The sequence below is a fragment of the Puma concolor genome, chromosome C1 (assembly GCF_028749965.1).
Source record: "Puma concolor isolate L17-30 chromosome C1, mPumCon1.1.hap2, whole genome shotgun sequence".
In the NCBI taxonomy this organism is placed as follows: Eukaryota; Metazoa; Chordata; class Mammalia; order Carnivora; family Felidae; genus Puma; species Puma concolor.
The window spans coordinates 23,795,810-23,821,427 of record NC_141674.1 but is presented as its reverse complement, the minus strand read 5'-3'; the positions used below and the strand labels follow the sequence as shown (position 1 = coordinate 23,821,427).

The window sequence follows — 25,618 nt, the reverse complement described above, 5'->3', positions numbered from 1 at the left end:
GAATTTTTCACTTATTTATTTTTTGTTTTAGAGAGATTGAGAACATGCGCGGTCAGGGGAGAGGCAGAGGAAGAGAGACAGACAGACAGACAGACAGACAGAGGGATCTATCTCATGACCCTGGGATCATGACCTGAGCCAAAATCAAGAGCCTGATGCTCAAGCTACTGAACCACCCAGGCTCCCTCCCCCACTTTCTCTCTTGCTCACATGATGTCCCCTCTGCCTTCTCCCATTCCTCTTGACCTGGCTGGCTTCCACGCATTCTTCAGGATGTCTGGCCTGACTCCTGGCCCGTGTCAGGTGTCCCCGCAGTGCACCCCTGTGCACCTGTGCTGCCTCCACCCCTGCACCCCCCCCCCGCCACAATCCAGGAGCTCCCTGGAAGACGTGTCCCTGGCCACTGCACCCCCAGCACCCGGCAAACCCAGTCACGTCCATGCCGATCTGTCACACCCACACAAGGAAGTGATGCTTGGCCTACGGTCAGTCGTCGTCGGCTCACACCAGGCCCTGGGGCCGAACCAGGAACCTGTCTGTAGCCCCTCTCCCTCCCGGCATCACCGTGCACCTTCGGAGATGGGAACTGATCGTACTCTTTGAGCACCTGCCAGGCACGTCACGGAGGCTGCTTCATCCGTGCCTCCCAACAGCTTGGGAGTGGGTGGCGTTTTCCCGGCTGATGGATGAAGAGCCAGGGCCCAGAGGGGAAAGACTTGCCTGGAGTCCCACAGAAGCCCCACGGCTTCCAAGGTTCACTGGGTCCGAGCCAGCTTGGCTGACTCAAGTGCACGCTCTTCTCCACAGCACACTGGGTCTGGGTGATGGGTCAGATTCTTCTCCGCGTTCCCTAGGGCACCTGACCCAAAGCAGGTGGCAAGGACTACGGCTACAGCAGGAAGGAGCCAGAGGTGGGCAGGGGCTCAGGGCTGGCACTGGTAGGACACCAAAGATGGCCTCCTCAGCCGCCCTGCACAAACTCCCCTCTCCAGCCTGACTCTGGCCTCACCACCCCTCGTGCAGACACTGTTCCAGGCCCTTTCCTGGCCCCGACTTCCTTTTTCCAAAGCCTCTCCTTCTCCAGTAGCCTGCCCCGCCTCCACCCCAAGGCTCCCCACGACCTACAGAACAGAGCCCAGGTCCCTCCTCTGACCCCCTCAGCTCTGACATTCTGTGTCCACCCCCACACTGGCCCCAGATGGCATGGGGGCCGCACCCAGGGTGAGGGGCACAGAACAGGGGGAGGCACGTGCACTGGCTTGTTTATTGCATAAAGTCTTGGAGACCCGGTAAGGCACGGAGTCCGGGAAGGGGGCGGGGTGCCCTGGGGGACGTGGTCAGGAATATCCAGGCCTCAGTGCTGGGCACCCCATCGTGGGGAGTGCTCCCACTCTCCGAGTGGCTCTGAGTGGTTCTCTCCTTCAGGACCCTCTCCTGGGGAGCCTGAGCATAAGGGGCCCTTTTTTTCCCAAGAGGGGAAGTACAGGTGACAGGGGACAAAGGTAAGGAAGAGGCAGCTCTGTGGTCTGGATCTCATCCCTGAAGGCACTAAGAACAGGGGGCCCAGCTCAGAGGCGAGTCCTGGAGGGGGGTAGGGGTAGGGGCTCAGCGTGGCAGACTCACTGAGCCCGGAGACTCTGAGCGGGCTGGCTGCAGGGGGCCGCTTCAGCTGAAGTCTCGGTTCGGCAGGAGGAGGGGGGCCACCAGGGTCCACAGGTAGAGGAGCAACCCCGCCCAGCTGGCACAGATCTTCACCCACACGGCCGTCCACGTGCTGATCATCTTCCGGGCCTCGCCGGGTCTGCGACACACCATGATCCCAGTGAGCCGGGCCCCCGGCGCCGTGACCGCAGATCCGGCCCTGCCCTTACGACCCCGGTGCGACCTCTGACCTCGACTCTGGCTCTGACTCTGCAACCCTAGCCCCCCTCTCTTGATAGGTTTGACACCTGGCCTTAGCTATGTCTTTGACCCCAGATGTAGCTTTCGACAAATACCACCGACCTGACCCTGACCTCAATTTCAACACTGACCCCGTCCTAGACTATGTTATAACCTCACTTGGGGACCCTGGAGCTCCAGTCCTGACCTCCAACCTGGCCTCTGACCCTCAATCCTGTAACTCCATCCCTGGCCCCTGGTCTTATGACCAAGTTCTGATATCTCTGACCTTAAATCTGCCCCTTGACTCTTAAATCGTAGCTCCTTGACCTGGAAACTTCAATCCTGGCTTTACGGCCTGCTAGCCCCAATTTTAACCCAATGGCCAAATCTGTGACTTTGTGTGTGCCCAATCCCAACCCTTGACCTCATGACTCTTACTCTTGACCCTGTGACTTTGATTCTAACCCCACACCCTAAATCCTAACCCTCCCGCCGTGAATCCCAACTCTGACCTCAGAATGCAAATCACCACCCGTGATCTGTACACCCCCTTGTGCCCTGCACAAGCCCGCGGTCGCCTCCTTCTCGGGGGCTTAGTGAAGGTGCCAGCTGCCGAGCAGGGAAGCTGGGGCACGGACGGGCAGGCTCTGTGGAGGGTCCTGGACATCACCCAAGCCTTGAGCATCAGGAAGAACCCAGGGAGGGGCCAGAGGAGAGGACACGCGTGCCCCACACATCCTGGCACGGCGGGTTCCATCCGTGCGCGGCCAGGCTGCACGCACCTGTACCAGTTGGTGAGCGTCATCATTATGTGCAGGGACGCGAGCACCAGGCAGAAGTGGAAGAAAGAGTAGCTGTAGGCGACGCCATCGTGCTCATTGTCGAAGGCCCGGCCCCCGCAGGGCGCCACCTGCTGCTGCTGCGTGGCCTCCAGCGCGGACGGGCACTCCTCTGTCTGCATCAGGTTGTTAACCTGCCGGTGGTCTGAGGAGCGCAGACTGCGGGGGGAGGGAGGAAGGAGGCAGGTGGGCAGTTCCAGGGGGCCTCGTGAGCCAGGGCGTCGGTCACAGCAACGGGCACAACGGTTCTGGAACCTCGGGGCCCGGTGACCTGCTGTTTAGGCGCTGGGCCCAGAAATTATCTAACTGCTTTGACTCTGAACTCCACTCCCACTCCCTCCGTGGCCTGAGGCAAGACACGTGACCTCTCTGAGCCTCTGTAAAATTGGGGAGAACGGCACCTCCCTCTCAGGCTTGCCAGGAGGATTAATAAGGTAAAGCCCCTTGCACTATGCCCGGCACAGAGTATAAACTAAAGAAACAAGCACTGTTACTCAGGTTGTCCATTCGCCAGGTCTGTAAACAGGTACTGAGCACCCAGTACCGCCAGTGACATGCCAGGTATGACATTCACTAATAATGTTAATCGTTAAGAACGCTCATTTGCTATCAAGTTCGTTTTCCTTCTACTGGGTGAGCGCTTTTACCAATTATGTCCCCTTTCTTCATGTTTATAATTTAAAAATACAAGAGTAATGGTTTTTTGTCATTTCTTTTCTGTAATGAGGTCTTGGTATTTTTAACAGTATTTAATAGTTTGAGACACAAGGCAATTTTGCGGATCCAACTTGCATTTAGAAAAAAAGTGACAAGAAGGAGCTCTGGGCCCCAGCCCCACCCCATCAAGTGGAGAAGTCACTGACTGAGCTTTCGCTGACCCCGATCACCAAAACATCATGCTGACATCTAATACACAGGAGCCCAGGTCCCAGGGACGTAGCTGGGCATAGCTGTTCACACTTCTTTGCTTCCTGGGTTCTAAGAACCATGCTAAGAGCAGACAGGCCCCTGGGGTGCCTGGATGGCTCGGTCATTTAAGCATCTGACTCTTGGTTTTGGCTCAGGTCATGAGCTCATGGTTGGTGGGTTTGAGCCCCACACCAGGCTGTGTGCTGACAGCATGCAGCCTACTTGGGATTTCTCTTCTCTCTCTCTCTCTCTCTCTCTGCCCCTCCCCGGCTTGCTCTCTCTCTCTCTCTCTCTCAAAAAATAAATATATCAACATAATAAGAAAGACAAAAATTAAAAAAGAACAGACAGTCCCCGGGGCTCTCAGAGCCGCTGCCCAGTGACCACAGTCTGGGGAGGCGTGCGTTCCGGAAGCAGCGGGCAACAGCTCGGTGCCTGGATCGCCACCAGCGGGGACCATGTCCTCAAGGTCTGCGGCCACCGCATGCTCACGGCCTCAGACAGGCGGCTGCTCCTCCTGGGCCTCCAGTCTCCTTTTCTGCAAATTGGAGGTGATGTGGGCCTTTCCAGGTTGAAAAAGGGATCAAATGAGGTGATGAAGAGAGACGTTTGCGAACTGCCCAGGCTTGGCTTGGAGAAAGGGTTTTGAAAAAAAGGTCAAAACAAAACAAAATGTGCAACGGCCTCAAAATGTTCCGAGACAGGTGTGCTGCTCTTAGGGGAACGGGCCCTGACCGGGATGGACGACGCGGGGAGAAGAGAGGAGCGGCACAGAGGCTCCCTCCTGGCCGTGAGGGGAGACATGGGAAGCGGCGCTGGGAGCCATGTGGGGCCTCGAGGAGGCAGTAATGAGTCAGCCAGATTGAGCGTAAACAGCAGTTCTGCTCAGTATTAGCGTCTGGTGACCCTCGCAAAACAGTCACTCACCGCCACCCAGCTGTGCAAATAAATGTTCACAGCTATTGGCAATAAAAGCAAACACTTGGCTCCCACTCCCTGCCAAGTTCTTTTCTAAGTGCCTTATACATACTGACTCATCTATAATCTTTCAACAATCCAGTGAAGTAGGTGCTATTTTTATCCTTATTTTACAGACCAGCAAACTAAGGCACAGAAAGAAAGGTTAAGTGACCTGCCAGAGATCACCCTGTTGGTGAGTGGCAGTGACAGGTTCAAACACAGGCAGTTTGGCTCCAGGGTCCCTACCGATAAACACTTGCTAAGATGCCCCTTTAAAAAAAGTTGTAATTGGCACAAACAACAGACACTCAGATCAATGGAACAGAATAGAGAACCCAGAAATGGACCCACAAACGTATGGCCAACTGATCTTTGACAAAGCAGGAAAGACTATCCAGTGGAATAAAGACAGTTTCTTCAGCAAGTGGGGCTGGGAAAACTGGACAGCAGTATGCAGAAAAGTGAACCTGGACCACTTTCTTACACCATACACAAAAATAAACTCAAAATGGAGGAAAGACCTAAATGTAAGACGGGAAGCCATCAAAATGTCCGAGGAGAAAGCAGGCAAAAACCTCTTTGATCTTGCCCACAGCAACTTCTTACTCAACACGTCTCCAGAGGCAAGGGAAACAAAAGCAAAAATGAACTACTGGGACCTCATCAAAATAAAAAGCTGCTGCACAGCGAAGCAAACAATCAGCAAAACTAAAAGGCAACCAATGGAATGGCAGAAGATATTTGTAAACGACATATCGGATATAAAGGGTTAGTATCCAAAATCTATAAAGAACTTATCAAACTCAGCACTCAAAGAAAAAAATAATCCAGTGAAGAAATGGGCAAAAGACATGAATAGACACTTCTCCAGAGAGGACATCCAGATGGCCAACCGACGCATGAAAAAATGCTCAACATCACTCATCATCAGGGAAATAAAATCAAAACCACAATGAGATATCACCTCACACCTGTCAGAATGGCTAACATGAACAACTCAGGCAACAATAGATATTGGCGAGGATGCGGGGAAAGAGGATCTCTTTTGCACTGCAGGTGGGAATGCAAGCTGGTGCAGCCACTCTGGAAAACAGGATGGAAATTCCTCAAAAAATTAAAAATAGAACTGCCCTAGGACCCAGCAATTGCACTACTAAGTATTTATCCAAGGGATACAGGTGTGCTGTTTCGAAGGGACACATGCACCCCCATGTTTATAGCCATACTATCGACAATAGCCAAAGTATGGAAAGAGCCCAAATGTCCATCGATGGATGAATGGATAAAGAAGTTGTGGTATATATATATGTGTGTATACATATATATATACAATGGAGTATTACTTGGCAATCAAAGAGAACAAAATCTTGCCATTTGCAACTACATGGATGGAACTGGAGGGTATTATGCTAAGCGGAATTAGTCAGAGAAAGACGAATATCATATGACTTCACTCGTATGAGGACTTTAAGACACAGAACAGATGAACATACAGGAAGGGAAGCAAAAATAATATAAAAACAAGGAGGGGGACAAAACACAAGAGACTCTTAAATATGGAGAACAAACAGAGGGTTACTGGAGAGGTTGTGGGAGGGGGGATGGGCTAAATGGGTAAGGGGCATTAAGGAATCTACTCCTGAAATCATTGTTGCACTATATGGTAACTAATTTGGATGTATATGTAAAAAATAAAATTTAAAAAATAAATTAAAAAAAAAAGTTGTTATGTGGGTGCCTGGGTGGCTCAGCCGATTGGGCATCTAGTTCGGCTCAGGTCATGATCTCACAGTTCGTGGGTCTGAGCCCTGCATCGAGCTCTGTGCTTGGAGCCTGGAGCCTGCTTTGGACTCTGTGTCTCCCTCTCTCTCTGCCCCTCCCCCTCTTATTCTCTCTCTCTCTCTCTCAAAAATAAAAACAGACATTAAAAAATTTTTTTTAAGTTGTGTGATCTTAAGTATGAGCTGCCCCCTCTCAGGTGACACTGTAGGGGTCACGACCACTCTGGGCATTGGAGGTTACCCTCTTCATTTTATGAAGAGGAAACTGAAGCTCAGAAAGACCACACAGCAGGTGAGTGACAGAGCCTGTACCTGCTGACCCCAGTCCAGGCTTCTCCCCTGCCCCCACAGGCGCCTGCCCCTACCGAGCTAGGCAAGTCCCTGGCCCAGATGTGCAAGAAGCGTCCCTGGCCCAGGAGGCAGCGTCCAACCCTGCCTCCGCAGCCCAGTCATGCTGTGCCCCCCTGAGGGACTCGGTTTCTCCACTAGCACAATGCTGGACATGCACGTGTTGAGTGCGCCTCCCGGCCTGGTGTCTTGGCTCCCACATCTTCCCCTTGCTCGCGCCATCAGGCCCCGCCAACGTGACACTTCCCCAGAAGCCAGACCCCCCCCCACTCTACCTGATGAACACGGTGCACAGGATAAAGATGATGAGCCCCACGACGCTCGGTGCATCCCACCAGTGAGTCTCGTAGCCCTCGGGGCCTGCCAGGATCGTCCCGTTGCTCAAGTGGGTCAGCAGGTGAGGGTTGCATTTCTGGTCTAGGGATGGGAGACCAGTCCCCCTCAGCCCATGCAGGCCAGGTCTGGGGTAGGGCAGACAGCCAACCCAAATGGACAGACAGACATACAACTGACCGTCCAAATCCCAGCGACAGACAGAACTTAGCAGACAGATGACAGGGAAATAGATCCTGGAACAGAGAGGGTCCTCCTACTCCCTGAAGGACTGGCATGAGGAACAGGCTGGGCTGAGGTGTCCCTGACACCTGTGAGGGTCCCCAGCCCCCCCAGAAGGTCGCTACTGACCCAGGAATGAGCCCAGGCTTCCTCGAATCCAGGCCTGTACTCACCAGGGACACTGGACAGGGCCAACCAGGTGACAAATGTGGTGTAGAGCGTGATGACGGAGGCCTGCAGCAGACCCGAGTTGGGCTGGGCGTCCTGGCAGAGGCAATCCATCAGGAAGACCCCGTCAGACGTGGGGGACACCCCACCCACACCTAGCCCACTCCCTCCCAACCAGGGGACCTCAGAAAGCCCCAGCACCCTAGAGCCATCCCACCGCACACCCTTCGGGAAAACACAGTACCCAGGCCACCCACCACCCACCCCGGCTGCCCAAACATGGAGTCTCCATTCTTCCTCTTAACAAATCATCTCAGTCGCTCCCCTGCTGAGAACGCTTCACTCTGGATTAAAGCCCTCCGTGTTCACCCCTGCTTTTTTCTCCACCTGGCCACGCCCCCTCAAGCTCCTCCCCACCCACCTCCCACCGCAGGGCAGCCACAGTGGCCTCCTCTCTGTCCACAGAACCCACCAAACCCTCTCCCCCACTCAGGGCCTTTGCACTCGCTATGCCTGCATCCGACTCTAGATTTTGGCTCAGGTCACGATCTCACTGTTCATGGGTTCAAGCCCCACATCGGGCTACGTGCTGGGAGTGCAGAGCCTGCTTGGGATTCTCTCTCCCCCCTCTCTCTCTGCCCCTGCCTCCGCTTGTTCTCTCTCTATCTCAAAAAGAAAGAAAGAAAGAAAGAAAGAAAGAAAGAAAGAAAGAAAGAAAGAAAGAAACTAAAAAAAAAGCACAGGGTCTGGAGACAGTCTGCCTGTTCCACCCCCTAGCTCTGCCCCCTACCAGCTGGGTGACCTCAGGCGAGTGTCTTTCCTCCTCCAAGAAAGTATGAAAGTGGAAAGTGGGGACGATGATGGTGCACGATTAAATGACAGGACAGATGCCATCGACTGGTAGCTATTGTTATTCTTCCCCCTCTTCTCCACAGCTGTATCCCCAACACCTACAAGAGGGCCTGGTACACAGTAAGTGTTCCGGAAGTATTTGTTGAATGAATACTGATTGCTGTGTGAGCTGGGACAGAGGGATCACCCTCTGTGGGCTTCAGTTTTCTCACCTGGAAATAGAGGCTCTGACCAGAAGGGAGGTTCCCCACCTTTCTGCTAAAGACCCTCAAAGGCTACCCAAGCTAGCTGTGAAGTCCCTGGTGGGGCGAGATCCCCAGCCACGAGGCACCCCTGGGCTCAGAGGCTTTCTGAAAAGCACACGATGACCTGGGGAGCCCCACCCATTACCCTAGACGTTCTGGGACTAGAAACTGTGGAACTCCCAGCACCCCTTGTTGAGAGGTCTAGGAATCGTTGCTCGGTGGTCCTCCCTGACGGTCTCCCGATTTCCATAAAGACAACAATGATAACAACAGTTAATGTCTGATGGATACTTCTACTCCCGACCCTGTTCTGTGTGTTCACAAACTCTATCTCCATCCTGCAAATAACTCCAAAGACTAGGTATTATCCTCATTTTTACATTTGAGAAGAGAAAAGCACAGAGAGGTTAAGGCACTTTCCTAAAGACACCCAGCATGTAGATGTGCAAACTGGGACTCCAACCCAGGGAGGCTGACTTGGGAGTCCACACTCTTAGCCCAAGCCTCTGTGACTAACAGCCCTGTCCCAGGACCCCAAGGTTCACACCAGAAGTCCCACACACCAAGGGGCCTGGCATCAGGATGGGCAAAGACAGGTGGGCTCACCTGGACCTTGGGCAGGACGGCGACAATGGAGACGCAGACACAGAGAGTGAGGTTGAGGCCGATGAAGACCTTGCCCTCGTAGCAGGGGCCGGGGTGGGTATAGTAGATGAACAATAGCGTCACGGCCGCAATGGACAGCGTGTAGAAGAGGAGGGTGAAGAAGAAGAGGCCTGGGCAGGAAGGGTGGCAAGCAGCAGAGTCAGGAGGCACAGGGACCCCCGAGCCCTCCGGGGGCCTGTCGGGCAGTTCCCTGTGTGAGCCCTCAGCTTCCTCATTGGAGGAATGACATCGGAGTCTCCTGAACGTCTGTCATTCACCAACACCTGAACTGAGACGGCTCCCTTGCCATAAAGAAGTTAACCATGCAAAGAAATATGGCGAACACACAACAGTCTTTTAAAAAGCCAACTGGAGGGGCACCTGAGTGGCTCAGTCAATTAAGTGTCCGACTTCAGCTCAGGTCATGATCTCACGCTTTGTGAGTTAGAGCCCCACATCGGGCTCTGCACTGACAGTGCAGAGCCTGTTGGGATTCTCTCTCTCCCTCTCTCTCTCTCTCTCTCTCTCTGCCCCTCACCTGCTTGTTCTCCCTCCCTCTCTCTCTCTCGCAATTAAAAAAAAATGAAAAGTCAACTGGATGCATAGTGACCTGCTGAAGCCCTGCTCTCTGTCAGAGAGACCAGCCTGAGAGAGGCGTGAAACCAGACCAGCTCCTGAGTGAGCCTTTCTCCTTGATCGGCTCAGAAAGACAGCTGAACAGGCACCCATCCTGCCACGGGGGCTTCAGTGACCGAGTGTCATTTGGCTGGGTCTGGGCTGGCTGTGCGTGGCCCGTGCTGTGGGAACCGCTGAACTCAGACCCCGCCAAGGCCTCTCCGGTTCGGCTCTCCTCTGACCACCCCTTCAAGTGACCCCAGAGCCAGCTGCCCCTTCCCTCCATCTGCCCTGGACAGTTCAACTGCTGCCCTGGGGCAGGGGGCTGTTCCAGATGCCCTCGAGGCTTTCCTGTAGCTGCGGGGACGCCCTGACGCTCAGGAAGTCCCAGTCCCCGGACTCTGGAGGCTGAGTGGCGGTGCTCACCTGCATACCAGGCCCGGGAGTCACGTTCCTCGGCCTTGCCCAGCCACCTCTGGTTCCAGGAGTGCGCGAAGTCGATGAACAGCACCAGCTGGATGAGGATGAAGAGGAAGGAGCCCACGACACCACAGTAGAACCAGACTGGGTGGGGAGAGGGGAGGGAGAGGTGAGGGGAGAGGAGGCGAGGCGGTAGGGGAGCAGCCTGAGTGCCGGGCTTCCTGGGATTCACGCAGCAGGCACGCTCCCGTTGTCTCCCTCTCACACACATTTATCCAGTCGACAACCGTTCATGCCACGCCCCTGCGATGGCGACACTGAGAAACAGCAGAGTCCCTGCCCTCAGGGATGTCCCTAGCCAGGCACAGAGATGCTGCACAGAGATGGCAGGTGGCAGGGTCAGGCTGAGGCACATTCCGCAGATCCCCCCACGTTGTCTAAAGGCCATGTGGCCAAGCACCAGGGTGCTGTCTCCCTGGGTGGGGGGGGGGGGGGCAGCGACCGGGCCAGCAGCCTGGGGTCCGTGTGCCGAGGCAAAGAGCAACCCCCACCAGTGCTCCTCCCTCTGGAGACCCCACCTCCCTCCTGGGAGCCCCCATCCCTCCCGCCAAGGCTGCCTACCGTTGGAGAAGGAGCCGTCAGGGATGTAGAATGCGCCCACGGTGATGCCCACGAGGACCAGGAACTTAAAGAACCAAAATCTATTGGGGGTGGGGAGGAGAGCCAGGGGGGCTAAGTGGGGGGTGGGCCCCAGAACTCCCACCCCCAAAGAGCAGGTACTGGGACAGGTGAAGAGGGACTTTCTAGTGGTCTGGTGGGCACAGAAAGTCTGTCCCGGCCCTTGAAAAACCCTGAGGGGCAGAGGGAAGGACCAAGCTGGAGTGACAGTGATCACCCAGGTTCCTGCCCCAACCGTGTCACTACAGTGCTGTGTGGCCTTAGCATGTTCTTGCCCTCTCTGACTTACTCATCTGAGAAGTGGGAGCAACTAACTGAGCTGATCTCTGTGCTTTGGTGGCTCCTGAGTGGGGGCAGGGCCTGGAGCTGGAGTCGGGCAGGGGGTCCTAGCTGCGGGCAGGGGCGCCCTCACCCGTTCTGGATGGCAGCCCTGGGGTCCCGGCTGCTGCGCACGCAGAGCATGAGCAGGGTGAAGAGGAAGAAAAAGGCTGCCGTCGCAAAGCACATGCGGTAGACGGCGCGGTGGCCGAGCAGGGAGCCACAGTCGATGTGGCCCTGCAGGACGACGGGGGTCCCGGCCCCCTCCTCACACACCCACGGCAGCTGAGGGGAGAGAGAGCAGCGTGAAGGCCCCTGCCCCTGGAACCCCGGGCCGACTCTGCCAAGGCCTGCCAGGAGGGAAGCCCCCTCCTTCCCCTCCATCTGCACCCCTGCCCACCGCTGGGGCTGAACTCCTAAGAGTGAGCATCCCCTCCCCACCCAACCCGGGACAGATGGGGACACAGGGTCCAGTCACGGGTCGTTACTCTCTGCGTGTCTCCCTGCTGTCGCACCTGCAGCCTCAGGACCTCATGGCTCTGTCGAAAGCAGGGTTCCCCCTAGTGCTCTCCTCCATCACCCACATCAGAACACCCGGAGATTCTGGGGGAAAGTGAGATTCCAGGGCCCCTCTCGGAGTCTCTGAGGCGGGGGCTGAGAGTCTGCATTTCTAGCACACTCCCCAGGGCATTCGTACCTTCACACACGCGCACACGTGTCAGAGCCACTGGCCCAAATGTCGCCCTGGATCTGTGCCAGGCTATGAAACGCGGAGAGGAAGGGAAGAGAGGACCCCAAACGGGGCTTGAGCACGAAGGAGGGGACAGCATGCCCCGGGGCCAGTGTCCAGGGGACAACGATGATTAGTAAGATTCTCCAAGGGAGACTTATGAGAAACCAGAACTCCCACGTGAGGTTCAAACTCTCCTCCCCACGTGAAGAAACGCCCCTGTCACCAACCCGGGTCACTCCTGCCCAGCGTCCTCAGAGGGCTGGGCACCCCCAGCCTGCAGCAGCGGGGCCTTCGCTGCGGGCCAGTCCTCCAGGCCACCTCGCTCCCCTGCCTGCCCTCAGGGCCGCTCACCTTGTAGAGCTGACTCTCCACACCAGGGCTCAGCATGATGATGGACACCAGCACCCCCAGGAAGAGGAAGGCCGTGAAGATGAGGCGGGTCACGGTGGAGTTAGGACTGGAGGGACAGCAGCTGCACAGGATGCAGGGGGCAGAGCCGCAGAGGCAGGACGCCTGCAGGGGAGGGCAGGACGGCACCCTTACTCCCCCCCTCCTCTCCCCTTCCCCATCCAAGCAGGAGCACCCATGACCACCCCCCCTTCCCTGTCCCCTAATCCTGGCGGAGCCTGCCCTCCTCCTGCCAGACAGGGGCGCACCTCCTCCCCAGATATTATCCCATTTAACTTACAAGCCCCAGAGGAAAGCAAGCCTCGAAAAGGTTGGGTCACACTGTTTCTGATGCAGGGGGAAGCAGAGTGGTAAAAGATAGATAGATAGATAGATAGATAGATAGATAGATAGAGCGATCCATCTAGAAGACCAGCTCTGGCCCTGATAAGCTGTGTGACCATATTTAACTCACTCAACCTCTCTGAACCTCAGTTTCCCCTTCTATAAGGTGGGAATCATAATGGTACCTACTTGTCACAGGAATTTTATTTCATTTTGTTAATGTTTTATTCATTTTTGAGAGGGAGTGAGCAGGGAGGGGACGGGGCGGGGGAGACAGAGTATCTGAAGTGGGCTCTGAGCTGACAGCAGTAAATCCGATGCGGGGCTTGAACTCACGAACTGTGAGATCATGACCTGAGCTGAAGTCCGGACACTCAACTAACTGAGTCACCACATGCCCCAGGAATTTTAAATTGTAACCTGCTCAGGCTTCCTTTCTCCGCTCCCTGCTTAGTTTCTCTCCATAGGACTTACTGTCATCTGACTGGCCTTCTATTTTATTCATGTGTGTCCCCCCCCGCCCTGTTTCTAGCACGTCAGCTCCACCAGGGCAGGGGTTGTGGTCGTCCCAGAAAGCGGGGGATAGTGCCTGGCTCACAGCAGGAGCTCAGTGACTACCTAGTGAACAAAGGCAAAGTGTCTGGCATAGCCCCAGACATATGTTAAGACCTCAAGAAACATTCAGAGAAACGCCTGCTGAATGAATGGAATGTAGAATTGTGAGTGGCTGTGATTTCCTGCTGCGGGGCGGTCTAACCCTTTCCCTCTCCCGGCTCCTCTGCCCAAGCTGGCGCCAGTCAGCCCCTGGCCTCCCTGGGACTGGCTGAAATCACTCTGGGGGCTGCTGATGTCACAGTATTCACAGCTGGCGCCCCAAAAGAAGGCTGACCCTCCTGGGAACCGGGCCCGCCACCAGATATACCTGGTCACCTGTCTATCTTCCCCCAAACAGCCCCAGCTCCTCACCCAGGCATTTAAGAGTCAACAGCAAGAAAGACACCGGCTCTGCCCTCCTACAGGAACACACTCAACGATCATTACACCTGTCCTGGTAGGTGCTGCCCTGAGAGTCACTGAGGGGGGCCCACTTTAGACGGGGGGTAGCGGGTCCCCTCCCTGAACAAGTGACATTTAAGCTGAGCTGAAGAACGAGGAGGCCCTCTCCCGACCAAGGGGAAGAAAGAGTGTTCCAGACAGAGGGAACAGAGGCAGAGGCTGCTCTGGGGCAGGCAGGAGCCGGACGATGGAGGAAGAGAAAGAGGCCGTTGTGACGGAAGCTTTGGCGAGCAGGGAGTGGCGCGGTTGGCCAGGCTGGCGGGACCCGGCAGCCATGTGCAACCTCAGAGCAGAGGGCCTCCATCAAGGGGTTAAAGCTGGGGACAGGAAAAGCCTTACGCTGCGAGACTGGCTCTACGGAGAGCAGGCTGAGAGGGACCCAGCACCCTACTTTCTGGACTGGTCATCAGACACGCAGCACACTCTGCTTGAAATGTAGCTGCCCTCCCGTCTCCCCTTCCCTTCTTCCCAAGAATAGAAACGCCCCTGGAAATGCCCCGTCACCCATCTCTCTCACCCGCACAGCCAAGTACAATGAAATGAAATACTTGCAGAATGAATTTCTTCTTCATGGTCCAAATCATAACTTGTCCAGCAACTCACGGTTACACGTTGCGGCACTCACCGCAAGCCCTGCCTCCTACCCCTGGCCACCTTCTGGGGGGTGAGGGGACAAGCAAATGCCAGAAAAGTGTTTTACAGACATAAAGAACATCCTGGCTATCAGACAGACTGGCTATTAGTCCCATTTTACAGATGAGGAAACTGAGATCAGAGAGGTTAAGAATGTGCCAGAGTCACCCGGCAAGTGGACAGCGGTGCTGAGAGCCAAGGAGTGATAGTGACAGCTATCCTTTATGAGTTATCCGCTCCCAGGCACCCTGGTAAGCAAGCACCTTACCTACATTAAGTGTCGCTGACACTATGGAGTAAGTGAGTCATAACCTCCCACGTACAAATGGGGAAAATGACTCAGACAGGCGACACGACCGAGGTCATACATAGCAATTAAGCTGAGGACCTGGGGTTTGAGCTCATGTCCGTCTGTACCAAGGGCTCACTAGCTCATCAATGGCAGTCTCATTTAATGTCAAAACAGTCCCTCCAATGCCAGAAAAAGCCAACGGAGGCCCACAAGCACTGATCTCGGGAGCCAGAAGTTGAGGTGCCCGAGTCAGAGCCTGGCTCTGGCTTGTTACCATCTCCGTTTGAGACCTAAGAAAAGCTTCCCCACTGCAATCGGGGAAGGGGGAGGGGGCTTGGCCTTTCGATTCACTCTAATTCTGGGAGATCAAAATCCAGGTGTTGCTGACACTCGAAACCTCGAAATTTTCCCAGGGCCGGCAGCCAGACAGACCAGACCGGGGAGAGAAAGACACACACGAGCCGCCACCACCAGCGGCTTTCCGGTGGGTTCTTGGGCACCTTGCAATCAATCGTTCCTACATTCTGACCGGGTCACTCCACCTCCAGCATCGCTCCTACAAGAACCTCTTCCTACAGAGCTACCAGCTCACGCGAGCGAGGGCAGACACGTGCATACACGCATACACGCGCGCACATGCAAGACCATCGCGGCACTGTTCACACAAGGAAAGGACTAGGGGAAAACTGAAAAGAACTAAATGCCCATCAAGACATCGTGGTCCTCCCCTAAGAGGGATTCTCTGCTGAATGCAGCAGATGCATAGATGATACTTAAGTGGGTACGTGTAGCTAAACAGAAGTCAATATAAATTATGCCTCAATAAAGTTGATTTTATTACTAAAGAAGAAAACTTTTAAATGAAGACAAGGGGCGCCTGGTTAAGCGTCCGACTTCAGCTCAGGTCATGATCTTGCGGTCCGTGAGTTCAAGCCCGGAGTTGGGCTCTGTGCTGACAGCTCAGAGCCTGGAGCCTGCTTGGGATTCTGTGTCTGCCTCTCTCTCTGCCCCTCCCCGGCTCTCAAAAGTAAACAAACGTTAAAAAAATGTTTTAAATTAAGACAAAAATAAAATGGACGCAAAGTTTTAGGTTTTACGGGCCTATGAGAATCTCAAAAGACTGCAAATAACCTAAATGTCCTGCACCAGGGGCCAGGGGTGGTCCATTTACTCCAAGGACCGTAACAGGGGCAGGAAAGAAAAAAGTCACCGGGCTGCAGAGCAACACGGACTAACATGTATGATGCAATGTGAGAAGCCAAGGCAGCCACGGAGCTGCTCCTGTGCTACGATTACAAACCCCCTCCCCCAAATGCACTCAGGGGAACCGCAGCAAAAGAGAGGCACCAGAACACTGGCTGTGTCCTAGCAGCAGCCGGGTCCTCGGGAAGGGGAATCAGGTAGCCCCGCGTCTCAGCGTTTTCAGGCTGCAGGGCTCCTTGGCATTCAACTGGTCCAGACTTTCTAATGAAGAATCACCCGGAAGGTAGCCCCTGCCGTTCACACACTGCCAACAACGAGGAGCTCACCTCACTACTTGAGGAGCTCAAGTCATCGTCTCATGGTTTGTGGGTTTGAGCCCCACGTCAGGCTCTGTGCTGACAGCTGGGAGCCTGGAGTCTACTTCGGATTCTGTGTGTGTGTGTGTGTGTGTGTGTGTGTGTGTGTGTGTGTGTCTCTCTCTCTCCCTCTCTGCCCCTCCCCTACTTTTGTGCTCTGTCTCTCAAAAACAAACAAACATTAAAAAAAAATAAAGCTGTATTGTTTAAAACCAACTGGCCCTCCACTTCTGGGTATTAGTCAAAAGCAAGGACTCAAACAGGTATCTGCACACTCAAGTTTATAATAGCGTTATTCACAACAGTCAAAAGGTGGAAGTCAACCAAGTATCCGTGGACCACGAAACGCGGTCTATCCATACAGTGGAATATTACTGAGCCTTAAAAGGGAAGGAAGCTCTACACATGCTACAACACAGAAGAACCTTGAGGACATTACAGTGAGTGACACAAAGCAGAAAGACAGAGAGCAGACTGGGGGGTTACCAGAGGCTGGGGAGAGGGAGGTGGGGATTATTACTGAATGGGCAGAGAGTTTTCAATTTGGGAAGATTAAAAAGTTCTGGAGATGGAGGGCTGGCAGCACAACAATGTGAACTGAACCCCCACACTTAAAAATGGCTACACTGGTCAGTTTCATGTGATGTGGATTTCACCACAAGAAGGAAAAAGGAGGGGGCAGTTTTCAAAGAAGAGTGAGCACTTAGCTAGGTGGGGAAGGGAAAGGTGTTCCTACAAGGGGATTGGCACCTGCTAAGCTGTGAGAAACACTGTTGCTTCGGGGCAGCTGGCAAGAGAGGCTACAGGGGTGACGGAAGTGACGGCCAAGGTCCCTGCGGGCAGTGCCAGGGAGTCTGCACTTTATCCTGAAAGCCATGAGCAAGACTGGTGCGGAGGAAGCAGAGCATCAGATCTGCATTACAGAAATGTCACTTTGGGCACAGACGGAAGACAGACGGAGGGGGTGGTGGGCGGTACCTCTGGGAACAGGGCGAGAGCGCTGGTGGAACAGATTCCAAAAGGGAAGGAAGACAGATCCCAGAGTTTTTGTTGTGTGCTTTAACCCACGATATTTCCCCCTCTTGTTCATCTGGGATGGTATCATTTCGATATCATAAAAACAGACCTCCATTTTAAATATATATACCATGTTTCCTAAGATAAATTACAAGCTCCTTGAAAACCAAAAAATAAAAGGTTAAAATGCAATCTTTTTAAGAAAAAAAAAAATTTGTTTAATGTTTATTTATTTCTGAGAGCGAAAGAGCACGAGTGGGGTAGGGGCAGAGAGAGAGAGAGGGAGACACAGAATCCGAAGCAGGCTCCAGGCTCTGAGCTGTCAGCACAGAGCCCGACGCGGGGCTCGAACTCACATGACTGTACGATCATGACCTGAGCTGGAGTCAGACCCTTAACTGAGCCACGCACAGACGCCCCGTTAAGATTTTATTCTTAAGTAATCTCTACACCCAACCTGGGGCTCAAACTCACAACCCCGAGATCAAGAGTTGCATGTTCTTCACTCATATGAGGACTTTAAGAGACAAAACAGATGAACATAAGGGAAGGGAAGCAAAAATAATATAAAAATAGGGAGGGGGACAAAACATAAAAGACTCTTAAATATAGAGAACAAACAGAGGGTGGCTAGAGGGGTGGTGGGAGGAGGGATGGACTAAATGGAGAAGGGGCATTAAGGAATCTGTTCCTGAGATCATTGTTGCTCCATATGCTAACTAACTTGGATGTAAATTAAACAATAAATAAATTAAAAAAAAAAAAAGACTACAGACTGAGCCAGCCGGGCACCCCTAAAATGGTAAATTTTATGTTATGGATATTTTGCCACAATGATACAAAAAACTGGTCCCAGCAAGGATGGGATGCACCTTGTAGACTTCTTGAACAGCCCCATTACTGGCTGAGCCAACCTAGGACTAGACGAAATACAAGAGAGAAGAGATCAGCCCCCAAAACACTCAGTGCATGCTCACTTCCCCCTGCAGCACTAAGAGTAATAGCCTTTTCCCCACCGTGGAACTCAGTTTCCTCTGCCATAAAATGGGCTCCTGTGGGCAGGACGGTGAAGTGGCTCAGACAGAGCCCAGGCTCTACAATCAGACAGCCGGGATGTCACGGGCTTGACCACTTCCTCGAATGTGGTCTTGAGCATTTTACCACCCTGGGATGCTTCGAGTAGCCACTGCAGGCCAGCCTCCTGCTAAATATACTGGCGTGTTCATCTCAGTTCCATTTAATCGTCCCAACTGAGAGAGGCCCCACTGTCCTCCCCACTTTCTAATCTCTCAGCCCCAGGGAGAGGGGACCAGTGACTGCCCACGGTCACACAAGCAGAGGAGATGGAGGGGCCGAAGTCACTGCCCTCACCAGGATCTGAGTCCCATAGTCTGACCCCTTCCTGCTCCCTCACACGTACAGGGCAGAGAATTAGATTCTACGGCAGGCAGATATTCAAGGAGGCCCTCCCGAAACATTCGGCCGTGTGCTGGCTTGCCCTGTGACTCCCATCCTGTTGTGCGCCCATCTTTATTTTATTTTATGTATTTTAGAGAGAGAGTGAGAGAGAGGACGAGCAGGGGAGAGGGGCAAAGGGAGAAAGAGAGAATCCCGTTGTGGGACCATCTTATCTTCTCTGAGCCAGGACTCATGCTCGGCCCAATACAAATGCTGACCGAAGGGCATGATGGGCAGATGCAAATACGTCAAGGCTAGGAGTCTTCTCCAGGATCCTCAGACTCCAGAATGTTCCAAAGATGCCCAGGAGCCCCCTGTTAGAACTTTGCTCCTATGGGGCAAATCTCCATTGAAACAGGTTGTTATCAGTGTCCAGTCACACCCAACTGCACCGCTTAATACTGTGTGGCTGTGGAGAAATCACCTTCCCTCTCTGATCCAGTTTCATCATTTGTGAGAATGATTAACTACCTCACTGGGGTCACTGTGAGGACTGAATGACGGGATACATATATAGTGCTCACTGCAGTGCTGGCCTGTGCCACCACTGGACAGCGCCTGGACCAGGAAATCAGATTTTAATCTTGACTGTGCGGTTCCCTATCCGTTCACTGTGCAACCTTTGGAAAGTCAGCTAACCTCTCTGAGCCGCAGTTCTCTTCATCTGCGTGTTGAGGGTTCGAGCAAACCTGTCATGTGGCTTCTGGTCTCAGCCTTGTCGGATTCTGTGACTCAGTGACCAGCTTAGGCTCCAGAGGGAAGTCTCCACCCACCTTTCCAAGATGATAATAACAATAGCTCCACTCACTATTGGCCAGGAACTGGGTGGGGCACTTTTCAATCTTCCTCAAATGGCATTATGAAGGAGGCGGAGAGACCAGGCACAGGGGATTGGCAGGTCGCCCCTCAACGGGTGCCACTCCCAAGCTAGCGCAGCCAAATGGAAATCTGGTCAACTTGGAGGAAGCTCTCCCTCCCCCACCAGGAAGCAAACCCCTCTTGGCCACCGAGAGCCAGCCCAAACCTAGAATTCACTGGGCAGAAAGGGATCTCGGGGACCAGCTCTTGATTCTGCACATGTGCGCCCACACAGACTTCACAGGTGGGTAAATGGAGGCCCAGAGAGGACAGGGACTGTCCAGAGACCCACTCTACAGCTTTTCTGTGCAGATATCACTCTCAGAAAACGGTTGTGAAGTAAATCGCTAGATCCCTAAGTTGCCACCCTTACATCCCATCCTAACGCACACACAAATCAGGGACAAAGGAAAGCAAGTCCTGAGATTCAGCAGCCACCAGACCCCCCTCTTCCTCTCTGTTCCTCTTTGTGTAGGGCAGAGGAGGAGGGAGCTGCCTGAATGAACCTCGGGTTTAATGAGGGGAAGAGGGAAAGGAGAGGGGGCTGGGAAGAGGGAAAGGAGAAGGGGCCTCCCAGCCGGGGTCTGGCTGAAGCTCCTCCCCTTTGCTGGCTGCGGGGCCCCAAAGCAGAGGCTGGCTGCCCCCCACCCCAGGTCCCTGGGCCCAGGCGCCCAGGTACTCCCCCCAGTCTCTCAATTCCTGGGTTTTCCAACCCAGAGTTGGGCCCGGTGGCGGTGACAAACCAAAACGACCTCACTCAGGGGTGGCTTAGAAAGGCGGATGGGGGCTTCCTCCCCACCCGCATTTCAGGCTATGGGGCCCAGAGTGGGAAGGGGCTGGGGTTCCTTGGGGAACTGCCCGGCACTTAGCGTGAACCAGGCTGAATGAGGCAGAGACGGACGCAGAGAGACAGAACTGGACGGTAGGACAGACGGACAGACACCCGTGAGACAATAACCGATGGAGCAGCCACGGGCGGACAAAGACAGTCGGATAAACGAACGGACAGGAACAGATGTCAGACAAATACACATGGACAAACTGAGGCAAGCGGGCAGGGCGACAGGCTGACGGACGGACTGCCGGAGGGACAGAGAAAGACACACCGCAGAGAGGGGCAGGGACCAGGCGGGCCACACAAAGAATCATAATGTCCGAGAGGGAGACGAGGGGCGCCCCGCGAGGAAGTTGGGCCAGCGGGGGCCGCGGCGCGCACCCCCACCCCGGGCTCTGGGCCTCAGTGTCCCCAGTCCCCGGGAGGGGCGCCCGCCCAAGGCCCTCCCCTCCCCCCGCAACCCCGGCGTGCCCCAACCCCTCCCCCCGGCGGTAACCCGAGCCCCGGACACCAGCTGTCCCCGGCGCCCGCGGGTCCGGGATGGGGGTGGGGGGACCGAGGGACACGGGGACCCGAGGGGCGAGGTGGCGGGGTGCGGGCCCCGAAAGACAAGTTTGGAGGAAGGAAAAAGAAGAAACTATTTGGAGGAAGACGACGGGACAAAAGTGCGGGGCCAAAGAAGGAGCCGGCGGCGCGCGGGCGGGCTCGGGGCTCGGGACTCACGCAGCTGAGCAGGGAGCAGGCGCCCAGGCAGGCCCCCATGGCGGCGGCTCGGGGCGCGGGGCGCGGGGCGCCGGCGGCGGGTTCGCTGGGGCTCCGGACGCCCGGTCCTGGCCCCGCCCCCGCCCCGCCCCGGCCGGGCCCCGCCCCCGCCCCGCCCAGCCCCACCTGCCGAAGCCGCTCGTCGCTTTCCGGCGGCGCTCGGAGCCTCCCGAAACTCACCTGGGGCAGGTGCGCCCGGGCGAGACCGGTAGGGAAAGTGAGCGGGGGGGCCAGGATTCCCCGCGGCCGTGCGAGCCGTGCCGCCGACCCGACTCTGCCCCGGGTGCAAGTCCTGGTCCAAAGCGAGGGTTTGGAAATACCGAGACCCGGGTTCGAGTCCGAACGAGGCCACGGTGCGACCTTACAACACTGCCCCCCTCCCAAGGCGCTGAGGCCAAGTTGTGATCACCCCAAACCCCTCGGTGTAGAGCCTCTACCCAAAACATAGGTGTTGAATGGCGCATGATTGGATAAAGAAAGTTGGGCAAGTCGCTTCTCCTCTCTGAGCCTCAGTTTCCCCATCTGTAAAGTGAGGATGCCCACCTCATGGGGCTGTTACGACACATAATAGATGCCTGACAAATGTGAGCTCTTCATCATCCCTGTTGCTCCTAAGACCCCGGCCTCACACTCTTTCAGCCATCCTTCCCTCCATCCACCTGTTGACTCCTGTCTTGGGCCACCCGCTACCCTGAGCCATTCCTGCTGGCCGGCTTATTGCCGCCTAGAGATGCCCAAACTCTGGCCCCCAGCTAAGGAGGTCAGAAGGGGTGGGTGGATCACATTTCCAGCCGACCACACTGCAGGGTAGGTGGGAGAGACCCAGAAGGGGAGCTCTGTAATTACTCTCAGTTTACCCTCCAGCCCTCTCCTCACCCAACCCTATACAGATAATGTTAGGGCAGGAGGTCTAGGTGCCTCACAGCTGGCCCTGGGGCCAAAGATCCGGCCTGACTGCCTCCTTGGGTGATTCATAGGGTGTCAGGCTATTACTTGTGACCAGGACTGTTCCACAATCACACCCTACAGTTTCCCTCCTCCACACTTTTGTCCACATGACTGCCTCCCCCGCCGCCACCGGAAAGTCTTCCCCACTCCCAGAAAGTCTTTTTTTCTCCTTGCCCCCCTTTCTTGGAAGACTTTTTCTCCTTGCCCCCCACCCCCTTGGAAGCCTTGCTCGCGTCCCATACCTACCTTCTCAGTAAAGAGAACGACCAACACCTCCAAACCACTACCCGGCCCAATTAGGGACGAATATCCGCCAGCTTCTATGTGTTTCTACCAAGCAGGCCCCTGTTATGGCCTCACAAATAACTAAAGTTACCACAAAGCTCGAGCATGTACCAAATTCTGTCACCCACACGGTCCCATTCAAGCCCCACAATAACGCTGAGAAGTAGACTAATTGCCCACCCCAACCAATTTGCAGATGAGGAAACTGAGGCTCAGGGAGGTAAAACGATGTGCTATATGGCAGCTGAGCACGGAACGAACAGTGGCCGTGACTATGGCGTGTTCTCGTTATCGTTACTCAAGGCCACACAGGTCAGAAGGGCGGGGCCGGAAGACCACCAGGCCTGGCCTTGACCTCAGAACCCAAGGTCTGCCCCTGACATCTCACTGCCTCTCTTGGAAAGCAGAGGTGACGATACCCTCTCTTTCTCTCCAGTAATAAATAGGCGCAGTGCTGGCCTGGTCTGAGACCCTCAAGAGACTTTGTCCAAGTCGCGTCTATGCCAGCACCAGGCCTGGCACGTAGTAAGTGGTTGGTGCTTGTTGAATGAATGCATGTCTGAATTCTACTGTAAGCCTAGTTTCCTCAGCTTGGTTGTGACTGGTCTGATCCCCAAAGAGCCCATTCCCAGCCCTCTTCTCTCCAGCCATCCTCTGTGTCTGGAATGCTACCAAGCAGTCTGAAGTGAGCCCTTCTCACAGTTGTCCACCCCTGGGTCAGCTTCTTCTGACACGTGTGCCCCAAGGGCCTAAGGCTTCCTTCCTGAGCCTCTCCCTGTCTCCCACAGCCTGATCCAGGAGGAGGCATCCAAAACCAAGATAAGCAATAGCTGGGGGGGGGGGTGTCACTTCACCTCCGTCACCTCCCCTGAAATGGGGGTGCTCATGCTGCTTAACTTCACTGAGCAGTTGTGGACATGGAGAAAGCACTCGAAGCAAGAAGCAGTCGTCTGAAAGGAGGGAGGGATTAACAGGACCCCAAATACAAAGACCCAGCCGTGTCTGGTTTTAGGTTACCATTTTCCAGGGCAGAGTGATGCACAGCCATTGTCCCGGTACCCCCCTCCCCGAGATCCCCAAGACCGAGGCGCGCGGCCCCCACAGCCCCCACGGCACCCTGCATGGAGGGGCCGCCCGCGCTGTGGATAACTCACTGGGCTGCTTTCTCCCGGCGACCCCTCCTCCTTCAGCCTCATGCTTCTCATCTGTAAAATGGAGACCATGATTTTTGCTTGAGCTATCTCAGGGGGTTATTGAGAGGTGAAATGAGGAGGTAGATAAAGAGGCTTCGTTTCTTGCATCTTGCGCAGCCCGCCCAGCCCTCTCCCAGTCTTGAACCTCCTGTGTGGACCAGAGTCACTCTGTCTCTCACGCCTCCGGAGGCAAGATCACGGTCAGCAGCTTCTCTGAGCCTCACTGGAGGTGGGGGACTCAGGATCATCACAGCTTTTCCAACCACATCAAACTATGTCAACTGTGCCCATTGAGAGAAATATGCAAGAGTTCTTTGGTCCATCCCTCTGTGCCTCTCACCCAACCCAGGCAGGTGCTCAGCTCTCCAGATGCCAAAGGAAACAATCTCTACCTTCTTTGCCACTCACCCCAAGGCTTCTCCAATCTGATCTCACCGGGCCTCAGTTTTCAAATCTCAATATAAGAATAATCCCCTGATCAAGCTCCCAGTGACCCCCAGCATTCCCCGGTCCATTCTTGTCCCATCCTTTCTTACCATTCTTCCGTCCATAAGGACTCAGATGCACTCCCTTTGATCCTCCTATCTGCTGGGCCTCGCTCTCCCCACTGGCCTCCACTTCCTGCTTCTGACCCATTTAACAGAGTCGGGCTGAGGCTATCTCTCATGAATATGCATGTGGGATAATGAGGGCTTGGGACTGGAGGAGGATGTGGGGAGTGGTGTTCACCAAGCACCCTCCACCCGCTCTCCCCCTACCCAGCCCCCTACCAAGGCTGTCCTCCCCCCTCAAGGTGCATGGGAGTTTGGGGCAAAGGTTGAAATCATAGTCATAATCATAATCATAATCCACAGCAACCATTTTAAAGTGCCTACAACACGCCAGGCACCCTGCTAAGAGCATCTCCTGTAAGATGCTTTTAAGGTGGAAACCATTCTCCCCCTTTAACAGATAAGGACATTGATGCTCCAAGAAGTACGGCACACGTGAGCCATATGTAGAAGGTACACGGTGATTACATGCAAGGCAAGGACGGAACCCAGGTTTTGTCGGGTACTCCTAACCCCCGCCACACAGATGCACAGGACCAAGCCCAGAGCCCTCCCTGGTCGTGGGGTCACATTTGGACCTCACACCCCAGCAAATGAGCTCATAGTGGTCTTCGGTGGCCAAGGCTTTGGGAAAGGATCCAGGTACTGGAATCGACTCCCTCTGTGTGGAAACAGGGAAACAGGCAGACAGGAGTGTGCACGCAGTGCATGGTCCCACGTGTGCAGATGTGTGCATGATGCATGTGCGAGCATCGATGAACGCACAGAATGTCGTGCGTGCCTGGGCGTGCGTGGGACGGGGTGCCCCCGAGGCTGCTCGGTGTATGCACTGCTCTGCCACATTTGTCCCGTTTTCAACCAACACTCGGAGGGGGCCTGCCACGTGCTGGGGACTCCTGGAGGGACAGTCTGGTGGGCTTTGCACCCATACCCATATGGAGGGACCATACGAACTTTGCACCCATCGGTAACCCTCGGAAAGGATCTTTGTGGGAGGTGCTCTTTGTGGGGACGGGGCTAGGAGGTGAAAGAGAAGGTGGGTGAAAGCAGGAAGGGTGGGACACGGCAGGGTAGGAGCTGCCGGGGAGCCCCTGACACTTGCCACAAATGAGGAGTGAGGAGCCAGCCAGGACCTGGCATGGGCTCCATGAGGGTCACAGGTCTGAGGGGTCATAAAGGTCTCTGGATACCTTCCCTCACAGACATCAGGGGGGTGCCGTGAATGCACATGTGGGCACCGTGTGTGTGTCTGTGTGTGTGAGTTTACACGTGTGTGCACGGGTGTTTATGTGCGGTGTTTGCTTGTGGAAACGCATACATGGAGTACACAAGTGTGCATAGGGGACACGGGTGAATCATACACGGTGTGTGTGTGTGCACATGGGGGCTTTACATGTCAGTGTGTGTGATACGTGATGTGTGTGCAGCAGGACCTGTGACTATCAGGGAGGAGGAGGAGAGAAGAACGTCATTTGGCCCAGGCCTCTCA

General features: G+C 54.9%; 1 protein-coding gene across 2 annotated transcripts; it reads right to left on the bottom strand.

Moving 5' to 3' along the window:
* Positions 1-1,245: 1,245 nt before the first annotated feature.
* SERINC2 (serine incorporator 2) lies at positions 1,246-24,182 on the bottom strand. Of its 2 annotated transcripts, XM_086716282.1 has the most exons (11): positions 24,115-24,182; positions 23,540-23,590; positions 12,302-12,463; positions 11,312-11,502; positions 10,843-10,922; positions 10,228-10,365; positions 9,148-9,317; positions 7,450-7,540; positions 6,997-7,138; positions 2,667-2,882; positions 1,246-1,801 (listed from the first exon to the last, which is right to left on the bottom strand). In XM_086716282.1, exons 1-11 carry the CDS (start codon positions 24,127-24,129, stop codon positions 1,666-1,668), a joined length of 1,392 nt encoding a protein of 463 aa, XP_086572408.1. In that variant the 5' UTR covers positions 24,130-24,182; the 3' UTR covers positions 1,246-1,665. The 2 variants fall into 2 exon arrangements, with proteins under 2 accessions (XP_086572408.1, XP_025790119.1); XM_025934334.2 differs by lacking the exons at positions 23,540-23,590; positions 24,115-24,182 and adding an exon at positions 21,114-21,239.
* Between the last annotated feature and the right edge of the window lie 1,436 nt (positions 24,183-25,618).